This window comes from Acinonyx jubatus, chromosome D3 (assembly GCF_027475565.1).
Source record: "Acinonyx jubatus isolate Ajub_Pintada_27869175 chromosome D3, VMU_Ajub_asm_v1.0, whole genome shotgun sequence".
Taxonomy (NCBI): Eukaryota; Metazoa; Chordata; class Mammalia; order Carnivora; family Felidae; genus Acinonyx; species Acinonyx jubatus.
The window spans coordinates 2,990,606-3,014,734 of NC_069392.1; the positions used below are offsets into that span (position 1 = coordinate 2,990,606).

The 24,129-nt window shown below is 49.1% G+C and overlaps 1 protein-coding gene across 11 annotated transcripts in view; it reads right to left on the bottom strand.

Annotated features, from left to right (window-relative positions):
• GLT1D1 (glycosyltransferase 1 domain containing 1) overlaps positions 1-24,129 on the bottom strand; it is a 90,917-nt gene that overhangs the window by 50,619 nt on the left and 16,169 nt on the right. For 10 of the 11 annotated variants that reach the window (XM_015085168.3, XM_053206426.1, XM_053206420.1 and 7 more), the window contains 3 exons: positions 16,992-17,140; positions 7,127-7,232; positions 3,121-3,172 (listed from right to left, as the gene is read on the bottom strand). In XM_015085168.3, coding sequence (XP_014940654.2) covers positions 3,121-3,172; positions 7,127-7,232; positions 16,992-17,140 — 307 coding nt within the window. Of the gene's footprint in view, positions 1-3,120; positions 3,173-7,126; positions 7,233-16,991; positions 17,141-19,410; positions 20,225-24,129 lie in introns of those variants that run through there. The other variant, XM_053206428.1, reaches the window with a different exon arrangement.

The window sequence follows — 24,129 nt, forward strand, 5'->3', positions numbered from 1 at the left end:
CATGTGTGTGTGTGTGTGTGTGTGCGAGCGGGAAGAATGACGGTAGATTAAGTAAGCACTGAAGGGTGTAAGCAGGTGGCAGGTGATGGGAGTTCACTCTTCCATTCCTGCTGCTTTTGCTTGTGTGTGGAAATCTCTACATTAAGAAGTTCTCAAGCAGGGACCTTCCTTGGTAAATCCAATTCAACAAGCGTGTACTGAACACGAGGAGGTGTGACCCCTCTGGGGACGCACTAGCGACCCATACTTTGTCCCCGTCCTCAGGGAGCTCACAACCACATAGGGCAAAGGAGCAGACCGGCGCTAAGTGCATCCTTCCTTGTGTCCATGTCCTTGAAGCCCCTCCCATTATGAGGCAGACTCTATCTCCACTCCTTGACTTGCTTTGGCCAAACATTAGGCAAGCATCAGGTTGAAAGCTTTCACACCGGTGCCTGCTCTCTCCTGCTGCGGAGCCTCATGGGGGACAGCAGACCAGGGGGGGGAGAGGCCTCAGTTGTCCCCACCATCCTAGCGAAGACCCCAGCCGTGTTAGCAAGGTGGCCACCCCAGACTACCCAGCCTGGCTGAGCTGACCCAGGCAACGCAAAGAATAAATAACAAGTGTTTGATCTAAGGCGCTATGTTTGGTGTGGCTTGTTACGTAACAAAAATTAACACGTACAGTAAGTGAACACATCTATACTTAGGGTCAACGGACAGAGGTGACATTGGAGATGGAGAAGCTTGGGGGGGGTGGGGGGGGAGGGCTACAGATTCACAGACCAGGAACATACGCTTCAACAGGTAGAAGCTTCCTTTCCTGTCTGGCTTAACAGAAGACAGGCGGGGTCCCAGATCTGCTGCTCCGTTGGACCTGTTTGAGGATGCTGTTTGGACTCAGGTATGTGAAGAAATGTGAAGAAATTCAGCATCTCCCTGAGAGGTCTCTGGAAAGGGGGGGCCTTTCAGATCACTGCAAGCATTATTCTCAGATGCTTGCACCAAAACTCAACCAATGGGAATGTCCTAAAGGAACCTGAAATCGTATCATGCTCTGTTCCAGTAAAGTCCGTGGGTCCATCTTGCATTCTGGACGGCTACTTCACCTGTGCACGACTATGTCACTCGCCACACCTCCGTCATCTGAAAAAGACCGGATTCCCTGAGCGGTGCAGATCTTCCGAATGTTGAGGCATTTCGTGACACAACATCGAAACAAAAATCTCATGTGTTAACATGAGCAGGAGAGTCTCGTGTTAACATGACCAGGGAAGCTGTCGACCGCGTGGTGGCTTTCCGAAATTCTGATTTTTTTTTTTTTTGCTCGACAGGGCAAATGTTATTGTGGGCAACAGATAATGCCAGCCGTGTTGCTTACCGTGACTGGCTCGAGCCACTCGTTTGGAAGAAAAATGTCTGACAAACGCCCAAGCCTGTCTGCCAATCATTCAAGTATCTGGTTCCATTTGCGACTCAACCACACAAGCGCCTTTATCTCCAGATAAACACCATGCTTCACTCAGAAGGCAGCAGACAGCCTTAGGTAGACTCCCTGTGTCATTACACGGGACATTAAAAAAACTTACATTCAAAGGTTGAGAGTTGATAAAATTAAACAATATTATTGGCTCAGCAAGGAAATCTTAAAGGGATTTCTTTTTTAAACTACAAGTGGGTGGTGTGAAAAATCAACTCTTACTGGCTCCCACTGGTGGCCTTCACCGGGACTAAAGCGGTCAGCGGTGTTTCTCAACACTCATTTCGCAATGGTGAGAAGGGTACGCAGCGGCTTCCTGTTCTTACGCAAATAGGCTCCACTTTGTGGAGACCCTGAAAGAGTCCCGGGATCCCCCAGGGGGACGAGCATCACTTCAGAGGACCGGCACGCCACGAGGACGCAGATGGGCAAACTGGTGCAACATGGAACTCAGGGCCAGGAAGCTCGTCGATCTTCCTTCTGAGATGCTCAATGTATTAAATTGCGCCAGAAAAGGCCACCTCCAGTTCCTGCCCGGGAAGCGTTTGATGTGAAGAAAGAAGGTGTGCGCGCCCCCGCCGTGGGGGTGAGCGCACCCACGTGCCCACAGAATCCAGAGCTTTTGGTGAGGGACCGGTCCTAGGAAAGACTGCCTCTGCCCTTGTCCCAACGCGGCAGCATACGAGCACCAGATCTTACAGAAATCCCATAAAGAAAGTGCCTAGCCTGTAAAATACTCCCAACAGGAATAATGCGGACAAATGCTAAGGGCTTAAGTGCTGGGCACAGCGGGTGAGCTGGTGACTGAGGCTCCCTGCAGGTCCTTCCCCCCCCCCCCCCCCCCCCCGCCCCACCCCGCCCCGAGAGCAGAGCCTTGTGCTTGTGGCTCGGGAGGCAAAGCGGCCTCTGGGTTGGCTCCTTCCATTTCCAGCCTGCTCTGCCAGGCCTTTCTGTGACTCCCCGCTGAGAACTCAGACTGCCACCAGCTCCTTCCCCTGCACCCCCTCCCCCCAGCCATCGTGAATAAAGAAGTCAATAAGGGAATTAACTTGCAGAACTACGAAAAGTCCTCTACGCTTTAAAGCTCTTTGGATAAATGGTCCAACCTTGGAAATTACATCTACCGCCTAAAAGACTGTTGCTCTGCGTGCACCTGAGTTGGCTGCAACATTTGCAGCACAGCCTGTAAATCACCCAATCTGAGTGCACAAAAGGAAAACAGAAATGTAAAAAAAAAAAAAAAAAAAAATCAGTGACGTCTTAAGAGTATCTACACAGGGGCGCCTGGGTGGCTCAGTGGGTTGAGCGTCCGACTTCGGCTCAGGTCATGATCTCAGAGCTCGTGAGTTTGAGTCCCGCGTCGGGCTCTGTGCTGACCGCTCGGAGCCTGGAGCCCGCTTCAGATTCTGTGTCTCCCTCTCTCTCTGCCCCTAACCCACTCACGTTCTATCTCTGTCTCTCTCAAAAATAAATAAACAAACAAACAAAAGAGCATCTACACAAATAAAAAACATCGATATACGGGAAACATAATACACTATTGTGGCCACAGTAAGCATTGTCCATGGGAACATCGTCAGTTCGAATCAAAGTGCCTTCAGCGCCCCCCCCCCCCAACCTCACCAGCACGGCCCAAATAACATCACAAAATAAATACATACCCACTGTGTTTGTGCCATTTCCTTCATTGACTCCGTGAAGGCGACGGCAAATCTAGTAAAAGTGAACAAAAATGAGGAAACCAATTAGGGCAGAATTCAATTAGCATGACCATGGAACAGCTCTTTGGGACCACTGGTCAGAGACAGCAAGGCGCTGAGTTTCAGGTGCTATCAATCTCTATCACGTGTGGTCAGAGGCCATCAGGTTTAATCTCCACGCACATCGAAACAAGTTGGGTGTGCAAGGAATAAACAAATGAAGCTCAGAATTTCAATTTGTTGTTGTTGTTGTTGTTCCTGCCATGCAAGGTCAGGGGAGCCGGGAAAAAGCCGGAAAGCCAGAAGCGGGAGACGAGCAAAAGATCCAAGGACAGGCCATCTAGCCCTGACTGCAGCACAGGAGGATGGTGCTAACGTCTTCAAAGTTTACTGAAGGCACGTGGTCACGGAATGTTCATGTCTACATTCACTGAGCAATGGTGTTTCCAGAACTAGGGCTGGGTACACACAGGATGAGCCAGGGGCATCTCAGGGGGGCCCCCTGCCAGGAGAAATGGCTCAGGACTGGTGAGGCGTGTTGAAAGCATCCTCCGGGTGCTTTGCCCAAAGTGAATCCCCTCATTTGGCAAGCAGGACCGCCCCCCCCTCACGTGAGAGTATCGCTCCGCGCTGGACGCCCCCAGCCCTGCACTCGTGCCCGGCACCCGCACACCGGCAAAAACACCCGCGGACTGAACAAACCAACCAGCCAACGGAGGTGAGTCCTGCCGTCCATCCCAACAGGAAGAGCAGGTGCGTGGGCCCGAGCGCAGAAGAGGGGGGTCGGGCACCCTCACCCAGGGGCTGTCCCCGCCCACCCCGCCCCATTCGCTCAGGACCTAGGCCTCAAGGGGGTCAAGGCGTCAAGGGGGCAACGACAGCCTTGGGAAGGTTTGCATCAGACAGAGGACACGTGCTGGGGCACCCAGGTGGCTCAGCCAGTTAAACATCCGACTTCGGCCCAGGTCATGGTCTCACAGCTCATGGGTTTGAGCCCCGCATCGGGCTCTGTGCTGACAGGTGGGAGCCTGGAGCCTGCTTCGGATTCTGTGTCTCCCTCTCTCTCTGCCCCTCCCCTGCTCATGCTCTGTCTTTCTCTCTGTCTAAAATAAACAAACATGAAAAAAGAAAGAAAGAAAGAGGGCACGTGTAAACGTCTCCGGAGCCAGCAGGACCACCGACTGAGCTCCATCATTTCCGCTTCTTCTGGAGCGGCAGGTGACCCTTTCCTTCTCGGGGCCCCTCACTCACCACACAGACCCCTGCCCTGGGTTCGCACCCACCCACCCAGCAGATAACCACTAAGAGAGCTTCTGACCCCACGATCCTAAGAAAATAAATTTAAAATAACATTAATAAATGCATATTTATTTATTTTATTCATTTATTTATTTTGAGGGGGGCAGACAGAGGGGGCAGAGAGAGAGGAGAGAGAGGGAGAGAGAGAGGGAGAGAATCCCAGAGAGAGAGAGAGAGTCCCAAACAGGCTCTATGCTCAGCATTGGAGCCTGACGTGGGGCTTGATCCCGTGACCCTGGGATCATGACCTGAGCCAAAATCAAGAGTCGGATGCTCAACCGACTGAGCCACCAGGTGACCCTAAAATAATGCATTTCTTACGAAAACGAGAAAACTACCCCTTTTCCCACTTTCGGACGAATATCGCCATTTCAAAACATACTCACGTTGACTCTTGATTTTGCTCCTGGAAAACATCTTTAATAACACTGTAGCTCAAAGACCCTTCGAAATTATTGATGCTGAACCCTCTGACCCAGCATCCCACGGGCTTTAACCCATCACGTGCTACGTATTTCCTAGCGGCGAAACTATCTCTGAGGCAGTGTATCTCACATAAGCTCTTTTGCTCATTTGCTTGGCAACATTAGGTTTCTCTAAGGTGAGCCTGCACAATCCTTCACAAAACAATTTCCACAGGCCTCAAACCCCTTACTTAATTTAGTATTTACAAGTCCCAGATACTTACCACATTATAATATGACCCAAATAGCTGATGCTGAAGTAATTTCAATATTATACCAGAGAGGAAAAAGGTTCCAAACGTTGGAAAAGTTCAAAAGTAGACTTTATAAGAAAAATATAACTACTTTAAAAGTATTTGATTAAAAACAAAACTCATTATAAAGCTACACAAGTTCAATATTTTACAGAGAAGTACGCCGTGTGCTGTCCGACGGGGAATCTAGGATTCATCCGACTTCCCACGCACGGGCTTCAATCAATACCCCTCCCAGATGAAAATCAATGTGTTTTAATAACAACACAATGAATAATGCTAATGATAATACCACAAGATGAATTCATGCAATAATGTTTCTACCAAGCAGAATTATTTTCCTTCTGTAAGACCGTGCATAGTAAACTGCATGAATCAAAGGGTAATAGATTTTTAGGGCGTAAGAACAACATCAAGAAAACCTATAATGATAGATCACCTTTCAAGATAAACCCAAACTCTGTATACCTTTGTTTACTGTAACCCTCCTCTCTCTCTCCCTCCCTCTCTCTCCCTCTTTCCCTCCTTTCTCTCCCTCTCTTTCCCTCTTCCTCTCTCTCTCACTCTCGCTCTCTCTCCCTCTCTCCCTTTCCCTCCCTCTCTCTCCCCGTTTCCCTCCTTCTTTCTCTCCCCCTCTCTCCCTTTCCCTCACACACACAGGTGCACACACACACACGCACACAGTAAACTGTCTATTTGGACTTGGTTGTGTCCCCACATTCACGTCCAGGATGTTGTCAGGAGGAAGTGGGTCTGAAATGGACGAATACACCGCTGTAACCCCAGCTTTCAGGGGCAACACTGACTCCCACCTTATAAAAAGGGGAGGGGGCTGCCTTAGGCAGCACCGTGGACCCTGGAGTGCTGTCTTTAAAGGGATCGGGAATGCTCCGGTGACATAAAGCTTCAAAGAGTTCTGGATTCCCTGACCGCGACTTCCCAGCTGGGAGAGGGGTAGAGACGGACCAGACATTTTGTGGTTGGCCATTTATTGGGGGCATGGGAGCAAACTAAATGTCCGTCGACAGACAAGTGGATAAAGAAACTGTAGGGGCGCCTGGGTGACTCAGTCTGTTGGGCCTCTGACTCTTGGTTTGGCTCAGGTCATGATCTCACGGTTCATGAGTTTGAGCCTCACGTCAGACTCTGTGCTGACAGTGCAGAGCCTGCTTGGGATCCTCTCTCTCTCCTCTCTGTCTGCCCTCCCTGCCTCTCTCTCTCTCAAAATAAACAAATAAACTGAAAATTTTTAAGTAGTATATGTTTCACCAAAAAAAAAAAAAAATGTAGAGAGCACATACAGTGACCTATTATTCAGCCTTGAAAAAAGAGGAAATCCTGCCATCTTGTAACAACACGGATCAAGGCCATTGTGCTCTGCGAAGCAAGCCAGGCACGAAGGACACACACTGCATGGTCCCACTGACATGAGAGTCTAAAGGAGTCAAATGCAGACAAGCAGAGAGCAGGACAGCGGATGCCAGGGGCCGGGGGAGGGGGACACAGGAAGGTGTTCGTCAAAGGGCACCCCGCTGAGCAATCCCGCCGGTGACCCCTGTCCCAGACGGCTTCACATAGCTCAGAAACCCACGCGGCTCAGAGCCCTGCTCAGAACACTCCAGACACCCCGCTTCGTGCGCCCGAGATCTGGGACCTGCGTGTACAGCAGGGCCCTGCCTTCCAGCCTGTTCTACGAAGCTTGGCCCAATATTAACCGTAGTGTATCCTCATGCCAATGACTTGTTTACAGTGACTCTTCCTGGCAGAATTCAAACGTGCCGAGTGAAAGAAAGAAAAGAAAGAAATGAAACGCAGACACTGGCTTTATTATGTGAAGATGGAAACTTCCCAAGCTACTGCCTCCTGAGTCTTTGGGTTTCGATGCACCAGGCCCCAAAGGGTTAACTCCCCCTTCCCCCTCCCCAGCCGTGAAGTTCTCATAGGCATTACCTGGCTTCTTCCAGGACTTTCCCCATCACTTTCTTCTTCTCTCCATGGTTAACATCTTCATTTAAATCGGTTCCACCGAAGATGATTCCAAAGGGAATCCCGTGACCTGCAAAATTATGACGGTTAGTGAGGCAGAGCGTGGCTTTGCCAACAGCCCTCGCCAGCCCACCCCCAAGCAATGGAAACCCGGGGACCATGCTTTGTTGTTTGTTTCATTTTATCCAGCTCGCCTGAGGAACAGAATAGGTATCCCTGTTATAAACATGACACGGGGATTGGTCATGTCAGACCACGGGTGCCAGGACTATTTTAAATCAATTAGCGTTAAATTTTAACAGGTGAAAACCAGTGCTGTGGCCACCATCCACCAGAGCCGAGCTCATTGGAGACGGGCTCATCCGGCATCTGTGACAGAGAAGGAGCAGTCCATGTGCAGCCAGGCTGGGGATCAGAGTAGCAGGTGCCGTGCTAGCGAGGGCCCAGGGGAGATGTAGGGCGCCCCGGGGCCACCATGGCTCCAGGGAGCATGATGCAGGGCTGTTGTAGGAACCCGAGCCATCCGAGACCCTGCACATGTAAAGGAAGAGGGGATCTGCTAGGGAGCAAGTCTGTTCGGAGTGAAGCACTCTGGGCTGGTGACAGGCTGAGTCAGGGGACTTTGGATGAGCTCAGACGTGTGAGGCATCGGGTGTGCACAGATCAAGCCACATGACGTGCTTAGCAGAAGCGACTCCCCAGAGGGACTTGCAGAGTCGGCCAAAAATTGCAGGAGACACTGGCCAGCAAGCCACCAAACAGACCAGCTCGAACCGGAGTGTTCCTACTGGGATTTCTCAAACCAGCCATCCCACCCGAGATTCAGTGTGTCGGTCACAGGGGACTCGCCTTCCCTCTTCTTCGCCTGAGAGTTCTTTCTGTCAGTGCAAATTAGCACATTCCATCTTTTTTCCTCTCTGGCAAGGTGGCCCTTTCCCTGCAATCTGACGGCTAAGGATTCAGCCTCTAGGACACTCAGCCCAAGAATCGCACCCACGGGCACCACGAGGTGGCTGGGGAAAGCAAAGATGGGAAGCAACTCAGGTACATCAGTGAAGACCAGCCTTTAGCAAAAAAGAAAAAGAAGAAGAAGAAAAAAAGAAAAAAAGAGGGGCACCTGGGTGGCTCATTCGGTTGAGTGTCCGACTTTGGCTCAGGTCATGATCTCGCAGTTCATGAGTTTGAGCCCCGCGTCGGGCTCTGTGCTGACAGCTCAGACCATGGAGCCTGCTTCAGATTCTGTGTCTCCCTCTCTCTCTGCCCCTCCCCTGCTTGTGCTGTCTCTCTCTCTCTCTCTTTCTCTAAGATAAACATTAAAAAATTTTTCAAAATGGGGCACCTGGGTGGCTCAGTTAGGCACTCGACTTCGGCTCAGGTCATGATCTCGCAGTCCGTGAGTTCAAGCCCCGCATCGGGCTCTGTGCTGACAGCTCACAGCCTGGAGCCTGTTTCAGATTCTTGTCTCCCTCTCTCTCTGCCCCTCCCCCACTCTCTGTTTCTCTCTCAAAAGTAAATAAACATTAAAAAAATTAAAAAGAAAAAGAAACAAGAGACGCATATGTTTTGTGTGTGTGTGTTTACACGGACACAAAAAGACTCAAAACAATCTACTGTCACATGAGAAAAATCAAGTGCAGACTGGCATATATATATATGTATATGTATCTACATATATACATACACATATACATATACATATATAAATACACATTTGTATATATGTATAAGTTCTGTGAAAGAATACACAAAATACTGGTTGTCATTGCCTCTGGACAAGGGACCCACAAGGCCACAGATCTGGGATGGGACGGAAACTTACTTTTCATTCTAACATTTTATGTTGTCGGTGCTGTTTACCATGGACAGGTATGCCCTCTTCCAAAACCACAGATGGTTGTAGAAAACCACTCCCGGCAGAGATAAGTCACCGAGTGTCATGGGTGTGGACTTCTGGGGATGCCGAGACACTGGGAATGGGTTTAGCATGTGGGACAGACACCGATCTTTGGGGACGGGAGGCAGGTATGAGGTGGGAAGAATAATGGGCCCCAAAGATGTCCATTCCTAATTCCTGGGCCCTAAGAATGTTTCAGGGGAGAGGCAGGTTAAGCTATTTAGAATCAAGGGGGCCAGTCAGCTAACCCTAAAATGCGAGACATTATCCTGGATTACCGAGGTAGGCCAGTGTAATCACGGGGGCCTTACAGGTGGAAGAGGCGGGCCAATGAGCTCCCAGGGCCGCCATGTGAGGAGGACCAGACTGGCCCTCACCGGCTCTCGGGATGGGAGTGCGTGTCCCTCCAGAAGGTGGAAAATAAGGAAACAGATTTGCCACCAAAGCCTCCAGAGAGAAACACAGCCCCCACCAACATCTTGCTTTTAGCCCCATGAGATCCCTTTCAGCTCTGTGACCTGGCGAGCTGGAGAACCATATATGTGTGTTGTATTGTGCCCCTGGGCTTGTGCGAATTGTGACAGTGCCGACAGGGGGCGAATATGGATGGCATCCCCCTGACAAAAACCGTCACTTTGGGAGGGGAAAGAAAATCACAGAGGAAGTCTCGTTCCTTGAAATCTCCAAAGACAGAACAGTGGACACCTGAAAGATATTACACCGAGTAATCACAGAAGCTGCTCGAAAGTTATGAGAACGTTCCGGAATGAAAATGATCAGCCCCGCTAGTTAATTAAGCCAATTGGCAAGCGCTCACATATATCAAACCTAATTTAGTAGGAAAAACATCAGACTTTAACACCAGACCACCCTGGCTCAGAATCCAGGTTCTCCACTTGGAAAACGCGTAACTGAGTGAGTCACTGAGTTTTTCTGAACCTCAGCCATCTCGTCTGTGAAATGGAGGTCACAATTGGCTGACGTACTCGGGAGATTAAATGGCTCCCTGCATAAGCCGTACGGGTACAGCATGGACTCCATGTGATATCAGTATCAGTGTGCTTTACGCTGAAGAAGTTTCAAAATACATAAATCCGGAAGCTGTCTGAATTAAGTCAGCACCTGGGAGAATGGAATGTGGGATATTTCATTTACTTTTCTATCTTTTTCTCAACACTTGTTCTACGGTTAAGAAAACAAAGCAACGCACCCAAAATTCTAGAAGTCCTCTGCTATAGCATGATGTGTATAAATGTCTGCAAAGTCCTACTGACCCTTCAAAACCTCCCTCAGCCATGCCCTTCTCGCTAAAGTCTTCTCCAAGTTCCTCAGAAGTCACCCACCCCACTTGGATGCCAGGCCATGTATCGTAAGGCTTTGGGATTGATTTGTAGGTTGGAAAATCCTGGAGAACAGGAATTGTGGCTTATTAGTTTTGTACCCCTTGCTCCTAATACGATACCTGCTAAAAGTTCAATCTTCCAACAGCACTTGTGGAAATGAGCTGAGCCTGAGAGCTGGGATACAAACTATTGCCAAGTGCATTTACTCAGAGCCACCCAAGTGGCTGGTCATATTTCACAGATCAGTGGCTCTGCTAGAAATGTCTCATTCCCAATAGTCTGCTGGGAAGAAACACCACAGGTTCCTGAACCCGGCTCCTTTATTAGCCACACAGCATCACCTGCTTCCTCACCAGGTTCAAGCCTGAGCAGATTCTCAACAAGAAACGGAGAAAGGGCGTCATCAAAACGCTTCTCATGAAGCTTCCTGCCAGCGTCAGGTCGCCTGGGAAACTTGCTTGGTGCGCCATTTAGGGCATATGAAGGAGACCCCAGGGGGCGTCCTGCACAAGAGCAGGCTTCTATTATATTTTAGACAAGGGTAGCTGTGAAGTTCTGTTCCCATATACTTGAACGACTGGTGGGTATACACGTCAAAAGTCTTTCACAGACGTGTGCAGGAGGGAAGAACAAATACAATGTGTTACTTTGAAAGCTAATCTGGTCATCGGTCCGTCGCTTACATAAAGCATTGAAATTCATATGGGTTTTTTTTGATAACTGCATTGTACCCGGAATATAGCTGCAGTAAATATTCATACTGTTAATGTGCTTTTTCTCGTCCCTTGACTATTGGTCTTAGCAACCGTGATTACCTAATTATCCGCTCAGCAAATACTGGTTTTAAAGCGAAAAGTGAACTTCCGTTTGTCCATGCCGTGAAGGTTTTATTTAGATATGTTTACTGCGCCCAGACATACACAAGTGATGAGTGACGAGCGACTGTTGGGCAGTACGCATCGGCGGCAGCTGTAAAAATGCACATGCCTGGGAGGCTGCTGTGCCACTCTGAGAAAATCCTAGAGACGGGTCCCCAAGGTTCCTGCAGAGACCGGCTCATCACAACATCGTTCACAGTTGAGGGGAAAAACGGAAAGTAAGACGTGGCCGTTCATAATCACGCCGTCGAAGACCATTCAGTGACGGGGAAATGTCCCTGATGTGTTGGTAGGTAAACCAGACTGTGGAACTGTCATAGGATCAGCTTTTATTATTTATTTGTTTATTTTATTTAAATTCAAGTTCGTTAACATACGATTTAGTCTTGGCTTCAGGAGCAGAACCCACTGATTCATCTCTTACCTACAACACCCAGTGCCCATCCCAAAAGTGCCCTCCTAATGCCCATCCCCCCCCACCTCCCCTCCATAAACCCTCAGTTTGTTCTCTGTATTTGTCTCTTAGGGTTTGTCTCCCTCTCTGTTTTCATCTTATTTTTCCTTCCCTTCCCGTATGTTCATCTGTTGAGTTTCTCAAATTCCACGGATGAGTGAAGTCATATATCTTTCTCTGACTGATTTCGCTTCGCATAATACCCTCTAGTTCCATCCACGTTGTTGCAAATGGCAAGACTGCATTCTTTTTCATTGCCGAGTAGTATTCCATTGTGTATAAACCACATCTTCTTTATCCATTCATCAGTCAATGGACATTTTGGCTCTTTCCGTGATTTGGCTATTGTTGAAAGCGCTGCTATAAACATTGATCGCGGTTTTTAAAATACACAAATTGCACAGAGAAGGAGACTGGACATTACCAGACATTTATAGCAATTACCACAGTTCTTGGCACAGGCAACAATTCATGTTTTTTTTTTTTAAGAAGTTGCAAGTTTATGTTGCAAGAGTGTCTCTTGTTTTATAAACTTAATTTTGAAAAAAAATACAAAATAAATAAAAACAAACACATAGAACAGTGGTTATGTCTGGGTAGTGAAACTTGGAGTGCTGTATTTCCTTCTTTGTGTTTTTATGAAGTTTCCAAATCCTGCTTATATGTAATTTTAAAAAACCAATAATTGCCATATATTTTATTTTTTTATTCAAAAAATTTTTTATGTTTTATTTATTTTTGGGAGAGAGAGAGAGAGAGAGAGACATCGTGAGCAGGGGAGGGACAGAGAGAGAGGGAGACACAGAATCGGAAGCAGGCTCCAGGCTCCCAGCTGTCAGCACAGAGCCCGACGCGGGGCTCGAACTCACGAACTGAGTGAAGTCGGACACTTAACCGACTGAGGCACCCTGGGGCCCCTGAATGCTATATATTTTAAAAGATAGTTTAATCTAACGAAGACTGTTTCAGAAACAGCACAGAATGGAATCCTACGCAGCCAGCTACCAGCACAGGGCAGCGTCCGTGGCCCAGGGCACAGAGACAGCACAGGCTGGCCACGCGGTCCCGTGCCAGGAAAGCCCCAGACACGGTAAGTGAAAGTCACCAGGTGCGTGGTGCCATCTTGACTTGCCGACAGCGGTTCTAATGCTTTCTGTGGTTTGCGGCTCAGAGGAGGGGTTGACTTTCTTTTTTTTTTTTTCAACGTTTATTTATTTTTGAGACAGAGACAGAACATGAACAGGGGAGGGGCAGAGAGAGGGAGACACAGAATCGGAAACAGGCTCCAGGCTCCGAGCCGTCCGCCCAGAGCCCGACGCGGGGCTCGAACTCACGGACCGCGAGATCGTGACCTGGCTGAAGTCGGACGCTTGACCGACGGCGCCACCCAGACGCCCGGGGCTGACTTTCAAAGAGATGGCCCTCGGGAATAAATGAATAAATGGCGGGTAGCTACCATAAAGATGGCAGCTGGGAATAAACACCTAAAAGTCTACCTAAATCTACCAAGGGGGGGCGCTGTTTCACTTCTCCACATTTGGGACCGCCAGCAGTAAGATCCCTTTCCCTTGTGCAACAGGCTTCGGGAGGGTCTCCTTCCTCCTACCAATCGTGAGAGTAAAGCACAGCCTTGGGCAACATTGTGCATTTCCTGCATTTATCTGAAAGAAAGGCCAAGCACGGTAAAACTGAGAAAAACTGAAGTTTGCAGGGAGAAACCCGGGGCCGTGACCAGAGGGCGAGTCGGTCCTCCCATCTGCTGGTTAAGCACGGACGGGAGTAGCCTTTCTAGAGGGCGACTTGTTGGTGTCCGTCCAAGCGAAGAATACACAGTCCTCTGGCCGCTGGTTGATTCAGAGAATTCACACCACCAGTGTCCCCACAGAGTGAAGTGAAAAATGTGGTCAGAGCTGCTGTGGCGTTACTTGTGAGAGCGAGACCTGGAGAGACTTTTAATAAACACGACGCATCCTTCCAGAGGTATACCACACAGCCAGGAAAAAGAGTGAGGCAGAAGTAGCCCTACTGATCTGGAAAGGTCCCTGAGATGTGTCGTGCAGATGCTGAGTCACCCACTTGTGGACGCAAAACACGCTCCATGCGTGTGTGTGCAGGACATTTAAAAAACAGACATAATTTTATAGACAATAATACAGCTGAAGGCCAACAGAATCACCAGCCTCAGGGCTTGAAGCCTTGTGAGTGCACAGCACGTACAACAGTCAGTGACAACCTCGTAAAGGTTCCCAAGGAGCTTGAAGAGCCGTGAACTTTATCTTGGCCTCCACGACGCAAGTCACACTGTTCCTTTTCCTATTTTGAGATCAACCTCAGACTCTGTGTCCCGGGACACTTGCAACAGAATCCACCGTCATAAACTTGTTCAGCAGAAAAGAGCCGTCCGGGAGAAATGCTCTCAGGAACATCTTCTCTGCTAGCAGAAAACAATTCATGCTGATGGTTCCAGGCAGGGTGGCAAAAATGCGGAAGCACAGGTGTATTCTCATAGGGTTAGAAGCTGAGACGTCCGTGTAGAGATATTTGCTGCAATGACGGTAGGAGAAAATAACTGACAACTTGCGTGCCCGCTGATTGAAGCCTGGTTAGATGATGGCTCTCCCGTGCATGGGATGCTATGCAAGTACTGACACAAGGTGCGTCTATACCTGTGCTGCTGTGGAAAAACCTCCCAGAGGCACTGTTAGATGGTGAAAAGCAAGATGCTCAGTATCTGTAGCATGCTCCCATTCATGTTTTTGTGGAGGAGATCATACAAATACAGGCACGGGTTTACGTGGCGGCCAGCCTCCAAGATGGCCAGTGCCTGGTGGTCATACTCGGCGGGGCCCCTGCCCACCTTGAAGACGGCTGACCCGTGTACCCGTGTAACCAGCAGAGGCTATAGACCTCACGCCGTATGGCTTCGAAGACTGGCTCATAACAGACAAACCAGCTTCCCATGTGCCCTCTCTTGGAGAAGCTGACCGTCTTGAGGACACCCCAGAAACCTTGGCAGAGGCCTGTGTGGTGAGGGACTGAGGGCTTTTGTCAACAGCCGTGCGACGGCGCCACCTTGCAAATGAAATGGCTCACGCGGGACTGGTCAGGCCTCCAGATGACGCGGCCCCGGCCTTGGCATGTGGTAAGGAGTCTCGACTGCAGCCTTGCCAGAGCCCCTGAGACAGAATCCCCCGGCGCAGCTGATTCTGGATTCCAGACCCACAGAAGCGATTCAGATAATACGTGTATCGCTACATGCTGCTCGCCTTTGGGGGTAGTTTGTTAGGTACTAACAGAGAACTAGTACAGGACTTCTAACACAGTTCCCGGAAAGCACACAAGAAAATGATAAGTAGTTGCCTCGGGGGATAAGAAATTCAACAGGTGGAATAAGAATTGGGAGAAAGGTTTGCTTTTTGTGCTGTATCATTCTGTGACGTTCGCGCTACACTGAAGGGAGGTTTTAACACGTGCATGTAGCAGCTTCAATTTTATAGAGTATACTGGGTTTTTTTTAATGTTTTTTTATTTATTATGAGAGAGAGAGAGAGAGAGAGAGAGAGAGAGGGAGGGAGAGAATCCCAAGCAGGCTCTGCACCATCAGGGCAGAGCCCGATGGGGGGCCTGATCTTGCGAACCGTGAGATCAGGACCTGAGCCAAAATCAAGAGTTGGACACTTAACTGAGCTACCAGGAGCCCCCACAAAGAGTACATGGTAGAATGCGCCCAGATAGGACATGAGCATCCAGACAGGACCCAGCTCCCTGCGGTGGGCACGGGAGGCAGGGGGGAGAGCCTGAGAACAGGAAGTGACTTTGGACGCTGTGTTCAGAAGCAGGTCGTCACCGTTGGCCATGACACTTCCGAAACTTTCAGAAAGCTTGGCGCGTTTTTCCGACTAAAGCTGCACTCCCGTGGATAATTGGGGCCCTCAAGTGACACACAAGCTCCCGAAATGTGTCACTGGTGCCATGTCAGTTAATTCACGTTTGGAAAAAGGCGCGTGTTGTGCGGCTATGACGAAATGATCTGTTCTGCCTTCACTTGGCGGTCTCTGTGCTCTCGCTGACGTCAAGCTGGCCTCGTGAGTGTTAACAAGAAATATCCCAAACTGTAGCTACACCCAAAAGAGGGACTGTGTGCACGTGCTTTCAATGACCCTGGGAAGCAGCGTCTGAAGGTCCCGCGTGCAATGATCGGTTAATTTCTCAGAGAGGGTACTGTTGTTCACCTTCACTATTTACCAATTAAGAGCTCGTACTCTGTAAAGCTACACTAAATACTACGTGGCTTTGGGCCAAGGAGAGAGAAGTACATCATTTCTGTGCAGCGGTGAAGGTTTGTGCCCTGTCGGTGCCCGGACAGCCGGTAAGCTTTATTTCTGGGTGTGTCTGTGAGGAGTTTCTGGGTGGGATCAATCAGCATTCCAGTCTGATGCAAGCGGGTCCTACCCAATCTGCCGGAAGCCCAGATAGAACAAGAAGGCGGAGGAAGAGCAAATTCACTCTCTCTGTTGAGCTGAGACGGCTCTCTTCCTTCCCCTGTGCCCGGACATCCCAGTGCCTGGTTCTCGGGCTTTCAGGCTCAACCAGCCACTTATGCCAGCCGCCCCTCCGATTCTCAGACCTCCAGACTCAGACTGAAATGCAGCACTGGCTGTTCTGGTGTTTCCAGCCTGCCAGCGGCAGACCATGAGACCTCGGGGCCTCCGCACTCACACAAGCCACTCGCCATGATAAATCTCGTCTTAAATGTGTCTCTCCACGTCCCCTGGGTCTTGTCTCTCTGGAGAGCCCTGCCTAACGCACCAGTAGAAAAGATAGCCCCAAAGCTTTGTTCGCTGCCCACTCACTGGACATGAATAGCAAACTAATTCTAATGTTCTGCGTTACATCACCTATTTAACACCCAGTTCCTCGAATGGAATGGTATTTAAGTGGGCTTTAGGATCTTAGTGTTGGATGCAGTTTTTCATGCGTGCCCATTCTGTGTTTGCAAAAGACGTGTATGTTTAATTCCTGAAAGTTATACTTTCAGTGCAGCAGAAGACCTTCAACACCCATCGGTCCCCAACTGGCACGGTTATGTCATTTTAGAAGCTTACTCACAAAGAAGGCCAGAGCAGAAAGACGATTGTGTCCCTCCCAGTTTCGAACCGGATAAACAGGATAAACCGTTTCAGCTGTTTAGTCTGGGGTTGTGCGTGCATCTGGTTCTCATGGCTTTTGGTGTGTCAACTTTGACGAGAAAGACGGTTACCTTGCAGAAGTCTGCCTCCTCTGTACAGATGAAGGGCCAGTGCTGCCTCCAGGCTCTCGGCCTCGATGAGCTTGGCGATTTCGGACGAGCTTTCCAAGTCGGAGGCATCTTTCAGAATACACACGTGGCCTGCAGCCTCCAGGTGGTCCCTTTATCGACAAATACAAACAGAGGGAGAAAAAAAAGGAGGCAAAAGATAAATATACCCCAGGCGGCTGCTACGACTGAGATCTTGAATCCAAAGTTTATTTAAGTCAAAAAGTTAAGAAAACGTATTTTCTAAATTGTCCTGTAAGGGGCAATCCTCCCCAAATACAGGACAAGGCTCATAGCCACTGACGACAACCATTCACCCACCAGGGTCCGGTCCCTGGGACTGTGGTCAGGACCAAGGCCAGCGGGTTGAAGGGCTAATTCAGGAAGTCTCTGCAGCCCTGAGACAAAAGATGTGCATTTTTCAGTGGCATTTGCTGTGCCAGAAAGCTCTGTGTTTTATGTCCTTGATTCCACTTTTTTCTCCTGTCCCTTAATTATGGATGATACCCAAAGTTAGCTTTTAGGCATCTAAAATTCAGCTATTTTTTTAAAGTTTATTTATTTATTTATTTTGAGACAGAGAGAGAGAGAGAGAGAGAGAGAGAGCGAGCACAAGCAGGAGGGGGGCAGAGAGAGAGAGAGAGAGAGAGAGAGAGAGAGACAATCCCAAGCAGGCTCTGCACTGCCAGCACAGAGTCTGATGTGAGGCTCAGACTCATGAACTGTGAGATCATGACCTGAGCCAAACCAAGAGTCAGATGCCCAACTGACTGAACCACCCAGGAGCCCCTAAAATTCAGTTCTTAATAGAGACTTCAAAAGACATTTCATGGCCTTTCCATTCTACCTCAAAAATATCTTTCACACGTGTCTTTCTTCTCATCCTAGTTCAGTTCCTTGTAACATAAATCTAGAATATAAATCTGATTTTAAAAAAACTTTGTGAATGACAACAGCATGAGCAAAATCAAAAGACAAACAGAAAACTGGAAAAAAAAACCTACTTATAACACTTATAAAAGGAAAGAAGCGAATCTGCTTCATAAATAAAGAGCTCTCATAGATCAATAAGAAGAAAAAAACAGGTAACAACTCGATACCAAAATAGGCATGGACCTAAATCGCAGTGCATAGAAACAGAAATTCAACTGGGGTTCTTAGATACAGGAAATGGCGGCCAACTTTAGTCGTCTTTTTAACAAAGAATATCTGTAAAGATCAAAAGTCTGCCTAAGGCTTTGTGAAATAAACACCCCTCTGCATCATTTCTGAGCAGGTGAACTGGTACAGCCTCTTTGGTGGGCAACGAAGCAACAGCTAGCACATTTAAAATGCACACACTCGGTGACCAAACACCTCCACTTCCAGGAATTTATTCCAAAAACACACTTGGATGTGAGTGCAAACACATGCATCCATGAAGAGGCTCCTCGGCTGTGTTTCACCTACCGAAAAGCCTGGAAGTGACCTCAGTGTGCGGCAGAGGGGACCGGTTACATGATGGCACGTACAAGACAAGCTCTCCTGCCATTAAAGCTCCCCTGCCCTCGTGCAGTAGACCTCTGCAAAGCACAGTGGAACCCTTGAGCAACATGGGACTTTGGGGTGTCACTCCCGCTCCACACAGTTGAAAATCCATGTATAACGCTGACTCCTCCAAAACTTCCCTGACAGCCTGTTGCTGGCTGGAAGTCTTACTAACTACACACACACACATCGATTAACCCAGAACTTGTATGTTACGCGTAGGATATACCGTATTCTTACAATAAACTAGGGGAAAAAAGATGTAATTCAGAAAATCATAAAGAAGAGGAAATACAGTTACAGTCCTGTACTGTATTTGGAAAAAAAAAAAAACCCAACTCTGGACGTAAGTGGACCGGTGCAGTGCAAACCCCATGTTGTTCCAGAGTCAGCTCTACTTTGGAATCAACTGCCCGGATACATGGGATACGGGATCCGTGGTTAATGAAAAGAGCCAGGGGAAGAATACTTTGTATATATGTAGTGTGTGTGCCCAGAATATCTGTAGGGTGAGTGACAAATCCGGAGGATTGTGTCTCCAGAGGAGACACTGGATACTTTTACCATGGGTAGATACTATGTTTTACCATTGTTGCAGGCACGTGTGCATGAGTACTTAGAATGAACCGACCCAGGTCTCCCTTGACTGAAACCCTCAAAGGTCTCAGGGTCACCAGCTCAGATGTGAGAAGGGGGCCCACATCTGTCTCGCCACCTGAATGAAATAACGGCTGAATGGGTCTCGGGGATGAAGTCCAAATGCCTTGGCCTAATACACAGCGCCCTCAACAGGCTGTATGCCCTGCCAGTGCATGCCAGCCGCACCCCCACCCACTCACCCACCTGAGCTCCAGACCTGCCTTCCACCTGCAGGGCACCCGACGCAGCATGCATTCTGCGTCCCCATGGCCACAACAGGCCATTTCCTGATGCCAGCTCTTCTCAGTGACATCCGACAGCCCCTGATTGCATTACACATCTGTCTCTCCATCACGCTGAGCCTCTCTCTCTCTTTCTCTCTCTCTCTCTGTCATGATCCTTCTGAGCTGCAGATAAGGGAGTCACGTTTCACGTCAGCTTTGATTACAAAGCCAGCCCGTAGGTGACAATCAAACACACTTAAAATTACACTCGAGCATCTTAAATCATCCAGAAGTCACTGTAGTACAAAGTTCAAGTCCAACAAAGCCTTTTTTCTGTTTGTTTTTACTGCAACAATAAAATGGCTTGTTATTTCTTCAGCTAAACACCGGGTGAATTAGTTGGCTTGCGTTTAGGAGCAATAGTGTAAGGAAAAGAACAAGGAAAAGGATAAAAGAACGAGGGAAGTAGAATCTTTAAGCAAAGTGGTCATCAAATGGCCAAGCTGTTTGCAATGTGGGAGCCACATGCAAACTAAGGAATTCTGCACAAACAGCGGGTTCATGCTTCTTGCTCCCGCCCACTCTGGGGAGTAGGGCGAGAAGCATCCACCTGCACTACTCTGGGAATGATAATGGCTCCCTCTGTGTTCTCTTCTTGTGCTGTGATTAAATGCACAATGTTGCAGCTGTCACTGAGCAAATAAAGACAAACTGAGATCCTGACATGTAAGTTTGCTTAAGCCGTTGAAGTGCAATGAGTACCTTGATCTTATCGTTTCCGCCCTTAACGCGGATCAATCATTGTCGGCCAGTAGCACCGCCCCTCCTCCCCTCACCCCACCTCGACTCCTCTGGCAGGGCTGAGGGCGACCTACGAGCAGAATCAGCTCACATCAGCCTAAAAATGGGCACTACACAAAAATAAGAATGCAGCGTGCTTCTGAGCATGGGCGAATAACTGTCATTCCATTTCCTTAAAGCTCTAAGAAAGAAGAAACCAAAAACAAATGTGTTGATGAGTGGAAAAGAAACAGTTTGAATTCCACTTGGAGGATCCACTGCTGAGCCATTTCTGGCTTATGTGGAATTGATAGGATAGGACATATGGAATGGAGGTGGTTAGGTACAGATAATGGGTTGTTCTTGATCTATTAAACATATTTTTAAATGGCATTTTAACGCCAACTTCATGATCTTATAAATATTCCTACATATATATATAATCTCCCTAATTCTCTATGCCTGAGAGTTTGCCCTTGTTTCTGGTTGGCTTTTGATGCCTTTAAATTGCTCTGTCCTGATTCCTTCTGTAAGTGATCATTTGGTTCAACTAAACTTGAACCTGAACTTGCCTGAAGGCTTTTTGGAGAAAGAAAGCATCGCCAACAAATTAAGAGGTTTTAAGCATTTACTCGGCAGTTCTAGGAAGAGACGGAACTATGCACACACACCTGACTCCAGATTCGATGGGATCCTACCTGCTTCGACCTGCCTGAAAGCCATCCTCTTTAACTCAGTGGGTAGAGAAGCTTGATCATTTGTGTGTTGAACTTATGCAAATAAGGAGTGGGGGCACCTGGCCAGGCCCAGTGCTTCTCACAGGACACAGCACCACCTGGCCAGCCGGCCACCTCAGTGGCAGCTCGGGGAGACACGGGGATGTGCTGTTTCTTGCGGGGGAAAGTTGGCTGGCTTGGGGCAGAACGGTGCTCTCTGCACAGCATTTCAAGAATTTGTGATGTGTCAAAGACATCGTGCTGGTCTTGGGATGAGGGCGCTCGTGGAGATGTGCGAAGGCCTTGCACAAGGGCTCAGGCCCTAGTCTGGAATGGCAAACCAGAGGAGACATTGCCCCAGGGAAACTTCGGTGGATCACGTGAGCTGATAATACATTTGCAGGACAGGGTATTACTTGGAACAATATGCTGTCAGTGTGTTTTGTAAGCTATAGAGTTATCTCCTTTTTGACTGGGATTCTAATGGGAATCTGGTAGTCGAGAGCTTACTGTTGTGGAGCCAGTCGTTTTTAAAAGGGTGCAAAGTCCCATGAGAAAACAGGCAAAATGACCAGGTCAGGAAGGGCCTGCTGAGATTGGACTCGTGAGTCCAAGTAAGTAAGTAAATAAATAAATGGGGTGGAAAACCACGAGATGTGATGAGCTAGCCTGAATAGAGATGTGCTAAGTGCCTGAATGGAGATATGCTAAGTGCCTGAACAGAGTTGTGCTAAGTGTCTGAACAGAGATGTGCTAAGTGCCTGAACGGAGATATGCTAAGTGTCTGAATAGAGATGTGCTAAGTGCCCAAACAGATGCACTAAGTGCCTGAATAGGGATGATGAGGGAGCCTAAGGCAAGTTGAGGGCCAAGCAGGAGCTAACAACACCTTCCCCTCCCCCGCCCACACAAGTGGGATGTATGTGACATTCCTCAGGCACTGCTGGCTGCCCAAGAACACAGGAAAGGACAGAAAACAAATGGTTAAATTGACAGAGATCACAGGACCAGAGTCTCCATCAGTTTACAAATATCTTAGTAAATTACAAGAAAAGGGCCATCTTATCAATAGCCTCATGTCTGGGAACTCCCTACTGTCTTCAGGCTAATGCTTTGCTAGAGGGAAAACAGCCTTAGCTTACAACAGCCAGGCCTCCAGTGATCTGTGGGTCTTCAGCAGATGGAAATCCCTTTAAGAAACTTCCTCTTGACTTCACCTCCCCCCTACTCCACAGTATATAAACAGTCACACTTACAAAGGCAGCTCTTTCTGCCCACGGGACCTGTCCCTGAGCTTTAATAAAATCGTATTTTCGCACCAAGATGTCAAGAGTTCTTTCTTGGCCTTTGGCTCTGAACCCCACCCCCCACCAAAGGCTCCAAAACCCCATCAGAGATGTGTTAAGTGCCTGAATAGACATGTGCTAAATGCCCAAAGTGATGTGCTAAGTGCCTGAAGAGGTGTGTTAAGCACCTGAATAGAGATGAGCTAAGTGTAAAATTCGTACACAGCTCATTAAAAATTTCTGGAGTGATGAAATGTTGACATGATCTTTTCACATGCTGAGTTCAAAAGAATACATTACAATTAATTTTATGCATTTCTTTTTGCTTTGTTTAATGTGGCCACTGGAATATGTAAAATGACGCACTCATTCGCACGGTTTCAGGGACCAGGTAGGCAGGTGTCCCAGTACTGCCCGTTCTGCCAATTTACCAGGAGAAAAAAGGTGTTTCAGCATCTATGGAAAACTTTCTGATTTTTTATTTTTTTAGAGAGAAAGAGAGACAGAGTGTGAGCAGGGGAGGGGCAGAGTGAGAGAGGGAGACACAGCATCCCAAGCAGGCTCCAGGCTCCGAGCTGTCAGCACGGAGCCCGACGTGGGGCTCGAACTCATGAACCGCGAGATCATGACCTGAGCGGAAGTTGGCCGCTTAACCGACTGGGCCACCCAGGTGCCCCCGAATTTTCTGATTTTTAATGTTCCCAAAGGTATTTCTTGCTCCTCCAATGTGTTCAAAAGTTCCTGGGGGTCTGCTTTCCACTTTCCTTGATAAAAATCAGTGAAGCTTTCACACCCATACTGGTGGCCTCCACAGCAGAGGCATCCCATGTTCCCCCTCCTACAACCCCGAATGTCCGTGTCACCCACCCGAGTAGGGGGCACCCCACCCCAGGCCCAGGCGTGTTCCTGCTGGCTTGTGCCCATCGGAACATCCAGCTGCCCAAGCCCCCGCCCTGGACATGTAGCCCTGGGACCTGGGGGGGGACTTGTGGAGACTCAGACTCTCCTTCTTGCTGGGCTGGAAGTGGAGGGACCAGCAAGGAAAATCCAGCAGGAATGGGAAGTGGACCAAGGCAAGAGTGGACTCCTGTCCTTACCGTCTGAGCTGCAAAACCCAGCCTGAAGCCTGCCCCACCTCCAGACCCTTGACAGGATGAGCCGCTCAGTCTGTGCCTTGTCAGGCAGTTTGCGCTGGCTTTCAGTTACTTAAAGCTGAAAATCTCTGATGCCGCTACGGACAAGGAGCATAGAGCCTTTACCGTTCACGTTCACCTGCTTGCCACATCAAGCCCTGTGTGAAGCCATCCAGTCTCTGACCACAATCTTATCTTTCCCCCAGGCTCCTCAATCACGAAAACCACAAAGACCTCTGACCTCACGGCCCCTCACCTCCAAGCCGCCCCGCCTCCCACTCCCGGCAAAGATTCCTTTTCCCATCATTTCAGTGATTTTCTTGTCAATACCTTGGCCTCTCCTCTCCCCTGGCCTTTTGTACCACACTCTGTGTATCCAGCAAGGCTCCAGCCACCCGCTTAGGCTTGGCCAGGGCTGCAGGGTGAGATGGGGTGGGAGGGCCGTGGCCCCGGGCGCCAGCTCCCAGCCCCCTTGCTCGTCATTTCAGGGACCCTTCGCAGCGCAGGGCGCAGCTCCCCGCCATCCTCACTGGAGCGTGCCTCTCCCTTGGCTCCCCTGCGCTTTCCGCCCCGGAAGCCAGGGCTGCCTGGGTCCCAGCCTGGGTGTCTGCCTCTCGCGGCCTGGCTGGGACGTGTGTGTCCCGCCCTGGGCCAGGGGTGTTTCTGTGGTCTCTCAGCCCCTGGCGGGACGGCACACAGGATGTGCTCGCAGTGTGTACCCCCCACAGTGCCTGGCCCCACTCTGCCATACACACAGGTCTGCGGAACCACCCCTGTCCTCTCCCAGCCCTTCCCAT